Source organism: Esox lucius, chromosome 24, assembly GCF_011004845.1.
Source record: "Esox lucius isolate fEsoLuc1 chromosome 24, fEsoLuc1.pri, whole genome shotgun sequence".
NCBI lineage: Eukaryota > Metazoa > Chordata > Actinopteri > Esociformes > Esocidae > Esox > Esox lucius.
In genome coordinates, this window is record NC_047592.1 from 17401423 (window position 1) to 17417471 (window position 16049).

Below are 16049 nucleotides of genomic sequence, written 5' to 3' on the forward strand. Positions count from 1 at the left end.
GACCCCCCCAATACAGTGAAACTGCACATTTTAGAGTGGCCTTTTATTGTGGCCAGCCTAAGGTGGCCACAATAATCATGCTGTCTAATCAGCATCTTGATATGCCACACCTGTGTTGTAATTTATAGTCAGTAATTGTATTGGTAGATCGGTACAGTAGCAGTGTTTTTTATTAATTGTAGACATATTTATTTTTTAGGGTCTAAATTAATGCTTTTGTTTCTGTATTTTTTGAAAGCTATTACTATTGCTAATATTTCTTTGATAACTTGGTCAAAGCTAATGATAAATCATATATTATTAAAAGGAATATATTGCATCTAAGTATACAAACACTTGTCAATTGTAATGTTTGGTGTCCACACTACAACGCATCTATCAGACTTTTCATTTTGGTTCTGTTGTGGTTATGGCTGTCATACTGCTGGGTACAGGGTGTTTTTCCAAGTTCAATTCCAAATGGCACAGCAGCGCACCACATGTTAGCTCACTAATATGATTCATATTTGCCTGTGCGTGCGTCATTAGGGGGCTAAGACAACCAGACTCTTGTTTTAGGTTTTGGAGAGTTTTTGATTGATTATACTATACTGTGGGTATAACACAACATACAGTTATGTAAAAAATAAGTTCACCCTCTGGAAAGTTGTATTTTTTACATACTTGGACATATGTTTATGTCATCTTCACTTCAACACTCTTGTTAGATAAAATTAACTAAATTCAACAAATTACACTGAAATATAATGCTGTGCAATTACCAGAAATGCAATTTCGTAGAGCAAAAAAAGTTTAAAAAGTATAAATCCTTCATTGTTCCCGTGAACACGACTGTCTACTAAAATGTCAGTGTTTTATGAGAAGCTCGTCCATGCTTTTATCTCTAGTAGGGTTGACTACTGTACTGGCCTCTTAACTGGACTCCCGAAAAAGACTGTAAAACAACTGCAGCTCCTTCAGAATGCTGCTGCTAGAATGTCAACCAGGACCAAGAGAACAGAGCACATCACTCCGGTCCTTAAATCTTTGCACTGGCTTTCAGTCAGTTACAGAATAGATTTCAAAGTGGTGCTTTTAGTTTATAAATCTCTGAATGGTTTAGGACCTGAATATATTTCTGATATGTTTGCAGAATATAAACCGAGCAGGGCTCTTAGATCCATGAACACAGGTCAACTAGTAGAGCCCAGAGTCCAAACTAAACATGGAGAAGCTGCGTTTTGTACTTATGCTGTACAAAACTGGAATAAACTACCAGAAGATCTTAGACGTGCCCCAAACCTATACATTTTTTAAATTCAGGTTAAAAACACTTCTCTTCTCACGTGCCTATGACTGTGCACTTAAACTTAACCACACTGTTTAGCCTTATAGCTTCCTATGTTTTTATCCCATTTTATCTTTTTTTTATATGTTTGTATATGTTTTCTTATTGTATTGTTTTATTATTATTATGTATTAATTTGCTTTGATGTTTTAATTTGAGTATTTGTTTTTATGTTATTGTACTTTCATATATTTTTCTTTGTAAAGCATATTGAATTGCTTCGATGTATGCATTGTGCTATATACATAAACTTGCTTGCTTATCTTTCTGTTTCCCCAAGAGCAATCTGACCCTCCATAACTGGGTCACTGTAACACGGTTACGAAGCGGCATCATTCATTTTAATCTCTCACAATTTCACAACAAACACTGAAGTGGAAGTCAAATGTTTGTTATAGTGAGTGAACCTGGCCTGTTTCCAGTCTTAGGCCATCTTTCACTGTCTGGCAATCCAAGATGACACATTCCACACCCTTCTCCCAAGGCCAAAACGCTTCCTCTGCCTGACACCCGCTCTTTAACAGTAACGTTGGTTGCATCAGCCAGGCTACAAAACGCCTACCAAAGTGCCCAATCCCCTCTTCTTACCAGGACCCCTCCTTACCCCTCCCACAACTAATGGGGGCTCTCCCACACACTCACAAAGACACACTCAGAAAATCCACACATGACACAAAAAAAGAACACACATAGGACCTATCTTTGGCACTGCAAGGGCCCTTCCCTTTCCTCTATATAAGTAGATGCAGAGACCGAAGGGCAAAGGCCCCGGCAGACAGAAACATACGGACACCGAAGCCCATTGAGCATCAGACTCCTGCAGCCTCCCCCTCGTCAACTTCTACAGGTGAGTTTACTCTTGACTGGTCACTACCAGCCCTGTTCATGTCTTCTGACGTTGTTGAAATCATGTAGGATGTGTCTTAGAATGCATTATTTTACCTTCAATTATGTTAGCATTACTCTTGTTGGTTTGTTAAGTACCTGTGCTGCTTTTTTTCGTTGAAAACATTTTCTAAATGCTATTAAATGTTTTTACTGTGTTTGGTTATTAGTTCCTCAAAGGAATGCTTTGGCTCTTCTGGTTTGCATTGTTTTTATATTGCACGGAATTCAATCTGATACACCGGTTATTTCAATGCATTTTGGTAAAATGGTGTGATACTAATAAAACCTTTATTTTGAAGGAATCACAAGTGTGCAATATTCACAAATATGTATATCTATGTTATATTTATATGCATCTATACGTGTTTTTCTGTTAACACACAACATAAAACTCTGCATTTCTACCACAAAATGGCATCGTCCCAGAGAACTATTGACCACAAAACAGCCCAGAAGTCCCTAGAAACCTCTATTAAAATGTGTGGTAATTATATTTTTCCAGAAACAGCATTGCCAAGCTAATATTTGGAAGATTGTGATGACATAATATGTTTGTGTGTGTGTGTGTATGTTTGTTCCATGTCTAATACATTTGAGGGAAAAGTCCCCGCAAAGATAGGACAAATTGGTCCCCAAAAGGTGTTCAGCCCTATTAGGTTTTATGGTTTTTCTGCACCCATATGAATAGAAAACCCAATTTGTGCCCATGTGTGTGTTCCTGTGCAATGGGTTGTTAAGGTAAAACAGTGCCTTCACTGTGTAAGTCCATGAGTCACCTTTAACAACGGCCAGAGGCTGTCCCAAATCTCAATCATCTCTCCTGGACCAGCACACACCCATTACATAAGAACTCACTTCTGAATGAAGGTTTCTGGGCCAAAAAGCTGCAAGATGACATAGTGCTACCATAAATAAAACTCCCACCCTCCCACCTCCCAACCTCAAGCTTTGAAGGTATATAGGGACCTCACAGCCATGGGGGTTGAGGTAATATTGGTGTGCCTTCATTTTATGCACTTCCATGATTTTGATTTTATTCCCCTCCATTACACAGAAGCCTGTGTCTCAATGGAGTTTGAGCTGATCCGTAACATACCATCTCTATTTGTAGTTTATGATGGGGTGCAATAGCTTGTCATTTTATGTAAATACTCGACTAGTCTAAAAGCAAATTTCACATAATGCCATGCTTGAATTTCTATACACGGATGTTTAATGTATTATCAGATTTACAGCACTGTCTGATGAAACGCTGAAGACAAGACGCTCAGAATAACACATCACAAAGCTAAAACCAACAACCAAATATTTCAGACTTTGCAAACTGCTAACTAGAAATGCACCTCTGGTAGGTTCCTCTTGATACAGCACCAGAATAAACAGGGAGAGGATTAAGGAAACACTGACTCTCGTTGAAACTAGAGAGCACTTCAAACATACGTGTGCCTACCTAGTCACTAGAGCTCTTTTGGTTTGTGTTACAATCGATGCTACCCTAACTCTCGATTTAACACATGGCCCTCAGTGATATGATGGTAAACCTAGGAGCTGTCTGTCTCAATCTATGTTTGTCATGCAGTCGTTAAATCCACTCATCCCTGCCCTGCATCATCCATCCGTCTCTCTCAGGCCCGCAAGGTGACGTTTCAGCACCGGTACCATGTCCGACAACGAGCCCGCCACCAAGCCGCCCCCGAAGGTGTTTCACCGCGGCCGCACCGCCACCCCCGTTGCCAACTCCAACGCGGATAAGAAGGAGGTGCCCGAATTCGAACCGTTTGGCTTGATGCCCCGGGGACCCCCTCCGCTCATCGGTGAGGAGGAGAACCCAGGTTTTGTGCGTGTGACATGAAGAAAGAGACAGTTGTGTGTTTGTGAGGAAGTGAGCACCCTGGTTACAAAAGATAAGAGAGATTCCATGACACAATGACACAGTTTCTCGTAAACAAAGGATCCACATTTCTCGTGTGTTTTCCACACACCCTTCTCTTCTCAGCTGTATCTCTCCAGAACACATGGTCGGGTTATAGATAAAAATGAAATGACTGGAATACAGAACTTCAAACAGGAAGTGACTTCAGCTCCCCCACCATAAGTCATAACAACATTTTACTTAATGTTGACCAACTGCAGTTTCTCTTTTTACTGGTGCCAAAGGGGTGTGAATGAAGCTCTACAGGATGTGTGGGCTCCCAAAGCTGAGCACTCAGAGAAAACTTGCACGTGGCGCTATTTTACAGGAATGAACTCAGAGCCCAAGTTAGGATTACAAAAGCCATTAGTGCCAGACTTTTTAAGTGGTAACAATTGATATTAACTACATACAATAAAGCATTTCTAAATGACCATAAAAATAAATATATATATATATAATTTAATTGTAGGTTTTATAAAGTGATATCTTTCAAGTTTACATCTGTTTTCTTCTCTTCTTTCTCCTTTCTTCTTCTCTTTGTCCATTTGTCTACCACTATCTCTCCTTGTCTCTCTTTGTCTATATGTTTATCTCTCTCCTCTCTCTTTGTCTGTCTATCTCTCTCCTACTCTCTCCCTTTCTTCGTCCATCTGTCTCTCTCTCTCTCCTTCTCCTACCAGAGTTTTTGGATATTTGGGAGGTGGACATGCTTCAGACCCAGAGCGGTGTCAACAAGCCTCAGCACAACACTCACGTGTACGCAAACGACAGACTCATTGTTCGCAGGGGACAGGAGTTCCAGCTCAAGGTGACATTTGACCGTGCCTACAAACCCTCTGAAGACCAGTTTGCCGTGGAGTTTGTCATTGGTGAGATTTTTGCATGTCATGTTAATCAGGGACAACCAAACCCAGGTCCCAATACAGTTTGGAATTTAGCTAGGAACAAATATCAATATGCAGTCATCTTAAAAATGCCCTCACTTTCTAGGATTAGAAATATCTTATGGTATCCATTGTTACTAGTTTAGAGGCACTGACATCAAATGACTTGAAGCCAAGTGCAAATGTTTCGTTATGCTCAACTGAACGTAGCAGTTTAAAACATTATGACATTTCTGGAGGATTCTGGGTTGTACAGACAATATATCCATATTTATTTCCTATATATGCAGGCTGGTCTACCACAGTTCAAGTCCTGTGTGTCACTGCAAAGGCTTATTGTTTAATGACAAACGGCACCATCCCCCTAACTCTTGCCTGGTTTCCCAAACTCCTTGCTCCAAATGCTAAGCCAAACTCATGGAACCTTTTTAAAAGACGTGCTTTAACACTCTAATTGGCTAGAGATGACCAACACCTTTTGTTTTTACATCACCCAGGTGAATGCAAAAGAAGCATTTTCAGACTTAAACAGGTAGTAAATGATTGTGCAGCAATAGAGTCCCATTGGAGTCAACAGGCAGGTCGACCCCACAGCCTGACATGTCATTTCCTTGTTCCAACTATCGATCAGGGGCCAGTCCCCAGTTCAACAAGGGGACCTACATCCCTGTGTTCGTGAACAAGGAGCGTCAGAGCCCATGGCCAGGTCGAGTGGTGGACAGCACTGACAACGTGGTCACACTGGGCATCACCCCCGCGCCGGACTGCATTGTAGGAAAGTGGCGCGTTTACCTGGCAGTTATGACACCCTATGGAATTCGCAGGACCAAGTGGGACGAGACCAGGGATGTCTATATTCTTTTCAACCCTTGGGCACCAGGTCTGTGACCACTAAAATGTACTTGAAGATGTTCATATTTTAATATGAACTTACATTTTATTATGTGTTATTTTCATTTTTGTTCTATTACAGTATATACTGACACTTCCTGGTTCCCCATTGACCATCGTATTTTGTGACTCAGTGATTGATTCATTGAAAAATTGGAACTGATCGATTCGTTTAGCTTTAAAACTGGTAAAACAATAGATTCATAGAATTGTATTCTAATGTTCTATTTTCCTTCCACCAGCGGATTCAGTGTTTCTGGATGATTATAATGAGAGGCTGGAATGTGTTCTGAATGAGCTGGGGGTCATCTACCACGGTGCGTTTGATGACGTTGCTGAGCGGCCTTGGAACTTTGGTCAGGTACAGACTCTTCCACATTATTACATTGTCAGTAACTGGGGAAAACATCGGAATTCGTCTCCCCGTATAAACAGACTCATTTCAGATGGCTTTGAAGATCCATTTCTGTCTTAACTTTTATTGTTTCAACTTCAAACTTTGTTGCAGTTTGACTACGGGGTGCTGGATGCCTGTCTGTTCATCTTGGATAAAGCTAGCATGCCCATCACCAACAGGGGCGATCCCATCAAAGTAACTCGTATTGCCTCAGCCATGGTGAGGGTAGCAGAATTAGCACCAGTCAATACAATACAGAGAACCTGTTCACATTCTTCAAACCATTTCATCCCCACAGTTTGCTACCTATTAAGGCCCCTAGCCCCCTACTCCTGTTCTAATGCACGGCTTTCGACTGAGGCCCATAAGCATGTTTGCCTCTCCCTCTCCCAGCTGAACTCTCGTGACGACGACGGGGTCCTGGAGGGTAACTGGGGCGGGGACTACACCTACGGAGTGGCTCCCACTTCCTGGACAGGAAGCAGCGAGATCCTCCTCCAGTACTCCAGCAGCAAGCGACCTGTCTGCTACGCCCAGTGCTGGGTCTACGCTGCCGTCTTCAACACCTGTGAGACCCACCCCCGTCGCGCCTTTCCATTTTTCCCCCGCCCCCGAAACCTGACTCCACCCATGTAATGCTTGATAATGGGTAGATTTGTTGAATCGGGTGTGTTAGTTCCAGGGCTATAATGGGAATGTTTGGGTCCTCAGAACCAGGACCAGTAATGGCTTTAGCACCCTTTATTTGAAATCACTGATTTATTTTTATTAAATGGTTCTTTGTCCCTTCCCAGTTCTGCGCTGTCTTGGCATCCCAGGAAGGGTGGTCACCAACTTCTTCTCAGCCCATGACAACAATGGCAACCTGAGAACAGACATCATCCTTGATGACAATGGCAAAATTGACAGGCTGCGCACTGTGGACACCATTTGGTAGAAAAGACACTGTTTGAAATCACATCCCGGCCGTCATTAAATTCGCCAGAGTGGCCAGTTGTTCCAGTCTTATTTTAAATTGTCATCTTTAAAATCGGTGTTCGGCAAGAAGCATAGACACGTCACTGAAAAGCATTGATGTTACTGTATAACGATTCAATGTTCCCATTTTGCCATAGGAACTACCACTGCTGGAATGAGTGTTACATGACCAGGCCGGACCTTCCGCCAGGGTTTGGGGGCTGGCAGGTGGTGGATGCTACACCCCAGGAGACAAGCGATGGTGAGGTGTTTTCCTACACGCTCACACACACACACACACACACACACAGAAACCCACACATTACAACTGTGATACAAGCATGGTATTTCAGGGTTACTTTATTGTTGTCAGTAGTCAGTATATGCAACTTATCACTGATAATTACTAACCTAACATATACAGGGATGTACCGTTGTGGCCCTGCCTCCGTCCACGCCATCAAACACGGCCAACTCTGCTACCAGTTTGATGCACCCTTTGTGTTTGCTGAGGTAAAGACACCAAACATGACAAGCTGTGCTGGCCAATTACCAAGACAAATCATTTTAGGCTGGCATAAATTGTATGAGTGAATATGCTCTGTATTTGCACTGGACATGACTAGTCCACGACTATCCACGATGCGGTTAATTACTGGTGTTTTACATGCTGAATGTCTCCCGTTCTTCCCCTGCTTTAGGTGAACAGTGATGTGGTGTTCAAATCCCGGAACAGAGACGGGACCCTGTCCACGGTCAAGGTCAATACCAGCCATGTTGGAAGGATGGTGTTGACCAAAGCTCAAGGCCAGGACACTCGCCGTGATATCACTGACCATTATAAGTTCTCAGAGGGTAAGGAGGAGAGGGAGGGAGCATTACTGCTTCAAGACTTAGAGAGCTACATTGTCTGTAGTTCCACTGCCTCTGCCCCATTCTCATAGTGGTATATGCCTACATTCAATATAGACCATAGATATTTTTCAAACAGACTCTCTCTCATTCACACAATGTTTTCAGTACATGTTAGGACAACATTCACTTATTTTAATTCAAAAAACTTTTTTCCAAATCTGCTAAGTTTAACCTAAACCTCAACTTAACTTTCATGCCTAAATTTAACTCTAACCTCCTTAGTATATCAAAGAACATTTATCTAGAAAAATATGGAGTAAAAAAAACAAAAATCCAAACGTGTGGTTTAAAAACCCTTCTGAAAGAAGAAAACACGAGAGTTTAGGTGCCTTTTTACTCAATCAGCATCCAGGATTAGAATAAATCCACACCAGTTTTGACACAAACCGTCGTATTCTCCCCCAATCGCCTGTGATCGCTCCCACAGGCAGTCCGGAGGAGCGCACGGTGTTGGAGAAAGCGGAGGAGTATGGCAGCGAGCGTGAGAAAGCCTCCCCTCCCAAGGGGGATGTGGAGCTGGTAATGCCCTTGGTGGAGGTGAGGGTGGGGGACAGCTTCGAGCTGAAGCTGGTGTTGGACAACGCGAGTGACCAGGCTCGCTCCGTGGACATGTACGTCAGTGGCAACGTGGTGTATTACACAGGAGTCACCAGCTCCGAGTTCCTGTTCAAGAGCCCCGAGATGACCCTGGGTCCCAAGAAAGGTAGGCGGGTCTGGCCGGTTGCTTGTGTTTTTGTGTTTGGCCGCTTTCGCAAGTAAGTCAGCATTCAGTTTCATGCATCTTCATCATGCCAGTTCCTGGCAATGCGGCTATTAAAGGTAATTTCAGATTTTGTCTACAAATTATCTACAAACCGAACACAAGACCATTGCCCTTGGAAGCTTTATTGTCAACATTGTGGGATTGTATTGAATTCTGGGCCTTAAACCTGAGCAGACGAAAGGTGACATCACTGTGTCTGTCCAGCTGGGAAGGAGGTGGTTATTCCGGTGCCTTCCAAGGACTACATGAGACAGCTGGTGGAGCAGGCCAACCTCCACTTCATTGCCACTGGGAAGGTCAAGGAGACCGGACAAATCATCAGCGCTATGAGGGTTGTCACCTTGCACACCCCAAAACTCTCTGTGGAGGTACGTCATGTAATAATGCTTCATACCCTAAACTCTACTGAGCTATGTCATTTAACAATGCTTCATAGCCCAAACTCTCTGTAGAGATTTACATCAGGCCATTTTATATCAGATATTTTTCAGAGATAATTGGTTGGAAGACCAATTTGTTGAACAATATCAGAATTGGGCATCCTGTGAATGTTGTAGAAATTACAAATAGGAATATATTTTTACTAAATAGTGCATTCTGTACTTTCCATATCCACTCTCTTCCCGGATCCCAATCAGCCAGAATAAGGAATGTTCTACGCCCTCCTCTCCCTCTCTGTAGGTGTCTGGTCAAGCTAAAGTGGGCGAGAAGATGTTAGCGATCATAAAGTTCACCAACCCATTCAAGTTCAACCTGGAGGATGTGAACGTGCGCGTCGAGGGACCAGGGGTCATGTCACCCAAACACAAGCACTACAGGTCTGCAGAGTTGCGTGCACGTGCTTTTGCGTGCGTGGCGTCTGTACCCCATGTGTCTGTCCATTGTACAATACATACACACGCTAATGCTCTTTATTCTACCATAGCCTGGTCACGCCTGGCTCGTCACTGACGTGGACAGAACACTTCCACCCCCGTCGGGCGGGACCCACCAAGCTGATGGCCAGCCTGGACTGTGCTGCCCTCAGACAGGTGTATGGGCAGGTCGAGCTCGCCGTCGAACCCTGATGGACGAAGGGCAGATCCACGGCACAGATATACGCCATAGTTACATGCTAGCTTTGAAAAAGTGACAGTGTTTTCTAGTTAGGCAGGATTTAGTGTAGTTCAAAGTCGTTTTTTTCCCCCCCACCTGACATCCAGTGGTGTAGGTGTTAGGGATTGTTCGTTTAATGCATGGTTCCATTTATGATCGTGTTAGTTCATGTATATTACTAACACATTTATTGAAGTAAAAACAATTTACTGATAGAGTATGTGTTTTGTTTTAGCTTTTGAGTTCAGTAAATGAATACCTGCATAGTGCTGTCAGTGTTTCTCTTTCTATCTCTGTGTGTCATTATAAAGCCCTTAATAAACCATTTGCAAACAATTTGTGAACTGTTTACCCACCATTTACGAATTGTGTTGATGTCACATATACACTGATCAGCCATATCATTATGACCACTGACAGGTGAAGTGAATAACACTGATAATCTCCTTATCGTGGCACCTGTCAGTGGGTGGGATATATTAGGCAGGAAGTAAACATTCTGTCCTCAAAGTTGATGTGTTAGAAGTAGGAAAAAAGGGTAGGGATCTGAAAAAAGCGTAAGGATCTGAGCGACATTGACAAGGGCCAAATTGTGATGGTTAGACGACTGGGTGAGAGCATCTCCAAAATTGCAGCCCTTGTGGGGTGTTCCTGTTCCGCAGTGGACAGTACCTATCAAAAGTGGTCCAAGGAAGGAAAAGCGGTGAACCGGCGACAGGGTCATGGGCGGCCAAGGCTTATTGATGCACGTAGGGAGCGAAAGCTGGCCCATGTGGTCCAATCCAACAGATGAGCTACTGTAGCTTAAATAGCTGAAAAATTGTTGGTACTGATAGAAAGGTGTCAGAATACACAGTGCATTGCAGTTTGTTGCGTATGGGGTTGCGTAGCTGCAAACCTGTCAGGGTGCCCATGCTGACCCCTGTCCACTGCCAAAAGCGCCTACAGTGAGCATCAGAACTGGACCACCGAGCAATGGAAGAAGGTGGTCTGTTCTTGTGAATCATGTTTTCTTTTACATCACGTGGATGGCTGGTTGTGTGTGCATCGCTCACCTGGAAAACACATGGCACCAGGATGCACTATGGGAAGGCAAGCTGGTGGAGGCATTGTGATGCTTTGGGCAAAGTACTGCTGAGAACAATTGGGTCCTGCTTTTCATGTGGATGTTACTTTGACACTTACCACCTACCTAAGCATTGTTGCAGACCATGTGCACCTTTTCATGGCAATGGTATTCCTGGATGGTATTGGCTTCTTTCAGCAGGATAATGCGCCCTGCCATACATGTTTTTTCAGTAATGGTTTGAGGAACACAACAACAAGTTCAAGGTGTTGACTTAGCCTCCAAATTCCCCAGATCTCAATCCAATCGAGCATCTGTGGGATGTGCTGGACAAAAAAGTCTGATTCATGGAGGCCCCACCTTGCAACCTACAGGACTTAAAGGAACTGCTTCTAACGTCTTGGTTCCAGATACCACAGCACAGCTTCGGAGGTCTAGTGGAGTCCATGCCTCAACTGGTCAGTGCTGTTTCGGCGGCAAAATGGGGACTTTATTAGGCAGGTGGTCATAATGTTATGGCTGATCAGTGTAATTCATGAACGATATGTTCAAGGTTATGGCACCCCCAAGTGGCCTTACAGAGCAGGTGCCGCTTCCACACGCGTTCACTCAGCTCCAAAAGTGTTGTTCATTCTGGTGAATATAATAACAGAAACTTTTCCCCACATTCAAACACAAAACAAGTTAGAATCAACCCAGAATGAGAGAAGGATGGTTCTAGAAGTAAACCATCCTCCATGGATCACAGTTGAAGAATTGCTTGATTGAATTTTTGATCATTATGTCTTCATGACTACAATAAGACATCACCTCTAGGGATATTCGAGGGGTGCCAACACGTTTAAATTAAACATTGTCTTATGAATTTGTTTTCTCCCTCACCTCCTCCCCTCACCCTCCTGGTTTAGTTAATAAAACGCCCTCCCAGGACCTGAACACCCCCCCCCCCGTGTTCCCTGATGATCTTGCCTGCAGCCGATGTAAGTCAGGTGGCAGCCACTATACCGACCCCATTCTGCGGACCATGTGAAGCTTGCAGACATAGATCCTGACCAAATGTCCGTGGAGGACATGAGGAAGCACGATGCGATTATATGTAGGTGGTACATCAGCCAGTGTCAGTCCTGATAAAATCCATTCACATGATATTATGGGAGATGATGGTCCCATGGATTTCTTATGATTCAACAGAACTAAAAGCTGTGGCCTCGATTTCCATAGGTCTTGTGGAATAAGTTTCCCATGATTCTTTTCTCTGTCAGGTTGCATGGGATCCCGGCTAGACAATTTTTTGAAATTGTAATGACTGCTTGTAGTAATCTAAATTACTCCCTAGCTTTTGCAAATATACCATGATGCAACCACCACCATACTTGAAAATAAAGCGGCAGTTATACAGTAATGTGTTGTGATAGATTTGTCCCAAACCTAAATCTTTGTGTTTAAACAAAAAAAAGTGTATTCCTTAAACATACATTTTCCCTTATACAGTAAATTAGTGCCTTAAGTATGAATGTGTCACAAGGTGAAATAGTGACAGGTTGTTTAGGTTCCAGGTGGAGCAAGAAGAAAACCAAACTGAAGACACCGTTTCCCAAAGAAATACAAGGCATGGTTCCAATAACATGAGCAAGATGCAGCCAGTCCCTCTCTTTCACAGGAAAAACGTTTGTCCTGGTGTCATTGTTCTCTGTTATTCCATCCGTTATGTCACACAAGCAAACTAAATTCAAACACAAACGATTAGGCAAGGTAAAAACCAATAAGTGGCACAGGAAGCAGTACAGCCAGGAAGCAGGAATTCAACATCATTCAGTGCCAACTGCCAATCTTGAATCTGTGTCAACTCCCTTATCCTAAGCCAAGATACAGGCTTGGGTGAGTGCAAACAGTTCTGCCTGCTGTGTAGAACAATGAGGGGGGCATTTAGCCCCAATGAAAACCACTGCGAACAGCATAGCCCAAATACAATGAACAATCAAGGTTTCATTTACTACTGCCATCCACATAATGCATCTCAATGTTTAGTAAATGTTTCTGCTGTAGACCAGGGAGACGTGTAAACTGTTTTTGTAATGACTGAGCAGTCCTGAGGCTCACCAACTAAAGATGTTGGTAACAAATTGGTAGGGATACGGGGACCACGAGGCATGATGGTTAAATTTGGTGTTGCGGTGTCCTACCTTGTAAGACAAGAGAGGCTGATAACGTGTTGAGGAAAATGTATTTAAAATTTTGGTGATTTTGGCTTTTTCCGATATTATGCAACATAATGTGACTACCAGTGGTGGGTAGAGTACTGAAAATGTGTACTTAAGTAAAAGTACTGTTACTCGTCCTAAAATGTACTCAAGTAAAAGTTGAAGTACCACCTGAAAAAAACTACTCAAGTAAGAGTAAAAGAGTACTTGGTGAAAACAGTACTTGAGTACAAGTACATATTTTACATATTTTGTTCAAGACATTATAACAGCATAGTAACAAGAAAAATATATTTAAAAAAGTACAAACTCAAACTGCATTTTTAATGTTTGAAAATCAGCCCATAGCAATGCAGAATAGAAAAACAAAATACATTGCAAAAGTAAATACTGTATTTTTATTATTAATCTGTGTTGCAAATAAGATTCTTGCAAATTAAGGCCATCATACATGTTACTGGTAAAAAATATGTATATTCATCTTGTGTAGTAATGCTCAGTACATCTTGTCAATAAAATATTTGTTGTTAATAAGTCAGATCATGGGTGGAATTACTGACTGCATTGCAACTAAGCCACCTGGTTAGCAGCAATTGCTTTCAACTAAAATCTAGCTAGATTGGCTGCTAACTAAAGTGCATTACTAATTAATAAAGTTCAAGTCAAGCCCAATGAACCTGATACAAATATACTAAAAGTTGCAGTGTTATTTTAAATTGTAGGTTAGCTAGAATATTACATTATCATTAGGATATATTACATGTCGTTACTATACTTGTACTTGTTCAATGACCACAAAAAAAAGATAGCTACTATAATAATAAGATTTAACTGGCTAAGTAGCACGAGCCGGTTCGCTAACCTTACCTCTATGTACTTGCGGAGCAATGATGATGAGTTTTTGAAAGCATAGGTGGTTGCGTCTTTGGGAATAAAAAGATGACTGTTTTTGCCTATTTTAAAGTCGTGCAGCTGTGGCCAGAGATTGGAATTTCCCTCGGCAACGTACTCCAATTGACAATTTTCCATGTCGGGGTCTGTCATTTCATTTGCTATGTCTGTGCTCCGATGCGAAGGAGAGAGAGGGAACACCCAAACTCAAATCACGAAACGAAAAAACTCAATATATTTTGACAAAAGACTGAAGACAAAATTGTTACAAAATTGTAGATGAAATGTAACGAGTAAAGAGTACGATGTTTTTTTTAAATTAAATACTTGAGTAAGAGTAGAGTACATCCCCCAGAAAGTAACTAGAAAAGTACTCGTTTCTCTGAAACTGTACTCTTTTACTCATTTGCGTTACTTGTAACGCGTTACTACCCACCCTGGTGACTACAAGGAATAAAGAAAATGATAAAGATAGCTCTTTTCATCCAAGTTCAGGTTTCAAGGTTTATTTGTCAAATGCACCGAACAACGCCGCGTCATCCTGCATAATGAAATTATTTTGACATGGAATAGCTAAAATAATAAAATAAAGCTACAATATACATAACCCTGTACAGCAGCAGTTTAAAAAATTAAATTAGCAGCAATCTGGGTAGTATTATAGATATAGCAGCAATCTGTGTACTTTTTGAACATTTAGATATGGCAAGTATGGCAGTAATATACATAACAGTGTAAAGTAGCAGCAATTGGAAGAGTTATTGAATATTATAGATTCATATGACTGCAATAATATTATGAATGGTGGCAAAGCACACCACAACTACGTAAAAATAATTAAGTTAAAAAGATTAACACACAGCAAACATATAGTAAGAGGATAAAGAAATAATATACATAACACTGTACCTAGCAGCAGTTCACTGTACAGTAAGTTAGCAGCAATATTGGTAGTAGTATTGAATATTATAGATATGGCAAGAATGGCAGTCCTATACATTTAAAAAATCAAATTAATCTGTCCACTTTTTACTTAATTGACTGCTTTAATACTTGGATAACTAAATCCTCTTTAGTTTACATAGTTTTGTAATGGATCAGGTCCAATAAACATTTCAAAAAGTTCAATCACAACCTCTCCTTCCTGAAAACACTTACATTTCCTGTCACACTGAGAATTTCTGAAGTAAACAAATTTCACCAAGAAAACTCTAATCTGGACAAAGGGATGTTCTTTTCCTGAGTGACTTACAATTTGTTCAGCAAGTTGGCCTCATAGATGATATGGAAGGAAAGAAAATAATGTTGAAAAATAAATTATTCTGAATGATCTAAAGGATCTATTCAAGGTCCAATATTTTTTTCACTTTGTAATGTAGGTATAGTAGGCAGCAATTTTGATTTAGAGAATTTGTTGCTATGGTTACAGATCAAGCTTAGAATCCACCCAGAAATTAGTCTATAGGTCTCCATACCAATGAATGAACCTTTATTCATGCATGAATGAAGAAGCAAATTTCAGCACCAAATGCTACAGGTTACTTCCTAATCAGAAGTCATACGTATTTTAAAATAGCATGGACTTGAGGATTGTTTCCTGTTGGGAATAGAAGGCCACCCTCCTTCATAGACCAATAAATGGCCACTGTCCATCAGAAGGCAGATATGCTACAAATCAAGATAACCTAAGGTACAAAACAACAAGCACTGCTTAAAAAGTTTCCTACCATCTACATCCTTCAATAAACAGGTCTGTAAACACAGTTGAACAAAGTTTATGTACAGGTCAACAAAATTATTTTCTAAAGCTGAATAAACATCCGCAGGCTTGTAAACACAAGTCAATTAAGTTCTCTCCC

At 41.6% G+C, this 16049-nt stretch overlaps 1 protein-coding gene across 2 annotated transcripts; it reads left to right on the forward strand.

Moving 5' to 3' along the window:
- The first annotated feature begins 1884 nt into the window (after nt 1-1884).
- Nucleotides 1885-10390, forward strand: f13a1b (coagulation factor XIII, A1 polypeptide b). 2 transcript variants are annotated; one of them, XM_010905587.5, is made up of 15 exons: nt 1894-2174; nt 3845-4029; nt 4811-4999; nt 5646-5894; nt 6148-6266; nt 6414-6521; nt 6696-6870; nt 7097-7235; nt 7418-7521; nt 7684-7772; nt 7961-8114; nt 8602-8877; nt 9142-9305; nt 9619-9755; nt 9863-10390. In XM_010905587.5, the coding sequence occupies exons 2-15, from the start codon at nt 3876-3878 to the stop codon at nt 10002-10004; spliced, it is 2199 nt and encodes a 732-aa protein (XP_010903889.1). In that variant the 5' UTR covers nt 1894-2174; nt 3845-3875; the 3' UTR covers nt 10005-10390. The 2 variants fall into 2 exon arrangements, with proteins under 2 accessions (XP_010903890.1, XP_010903889.1); XM_010905588.4 differs by lacking the exon at nt 9863-10390 and having other exon boundaries at nt 1885-2174; nt 9576-9666.
- Nucleotides 10391-16049: the final 5659 nt, after the last annotated feature.

What these genes read in the sequence shown, in the direction of transcription:
- f13a1b (XM_010905587.5), top strand. Translation starts at nt 3,876, where the DNA reads ATGTCCGACAACGAGCCCGCCACCAAGCCGCCCCCGAAGGTGTTTCAC. An exon ending in ACCCCAGGAGACAAGCGATG is followed by an intron (nt 7,522 to 7,683) that starts GTGAGGTGTTTT and finishes TAACATATACAG; the next exon opens with GGATGTACCGTTGTGGCCCT. An exon ending in CCCAAACACAAGCACTACAG is followed by an intron (nt 9,756 to 9,862) that starts GTCTGCAGAGTT and finishes ATTCTACCATAG; the next exon opens with CCTGGTCACGCCTGGCTCGT.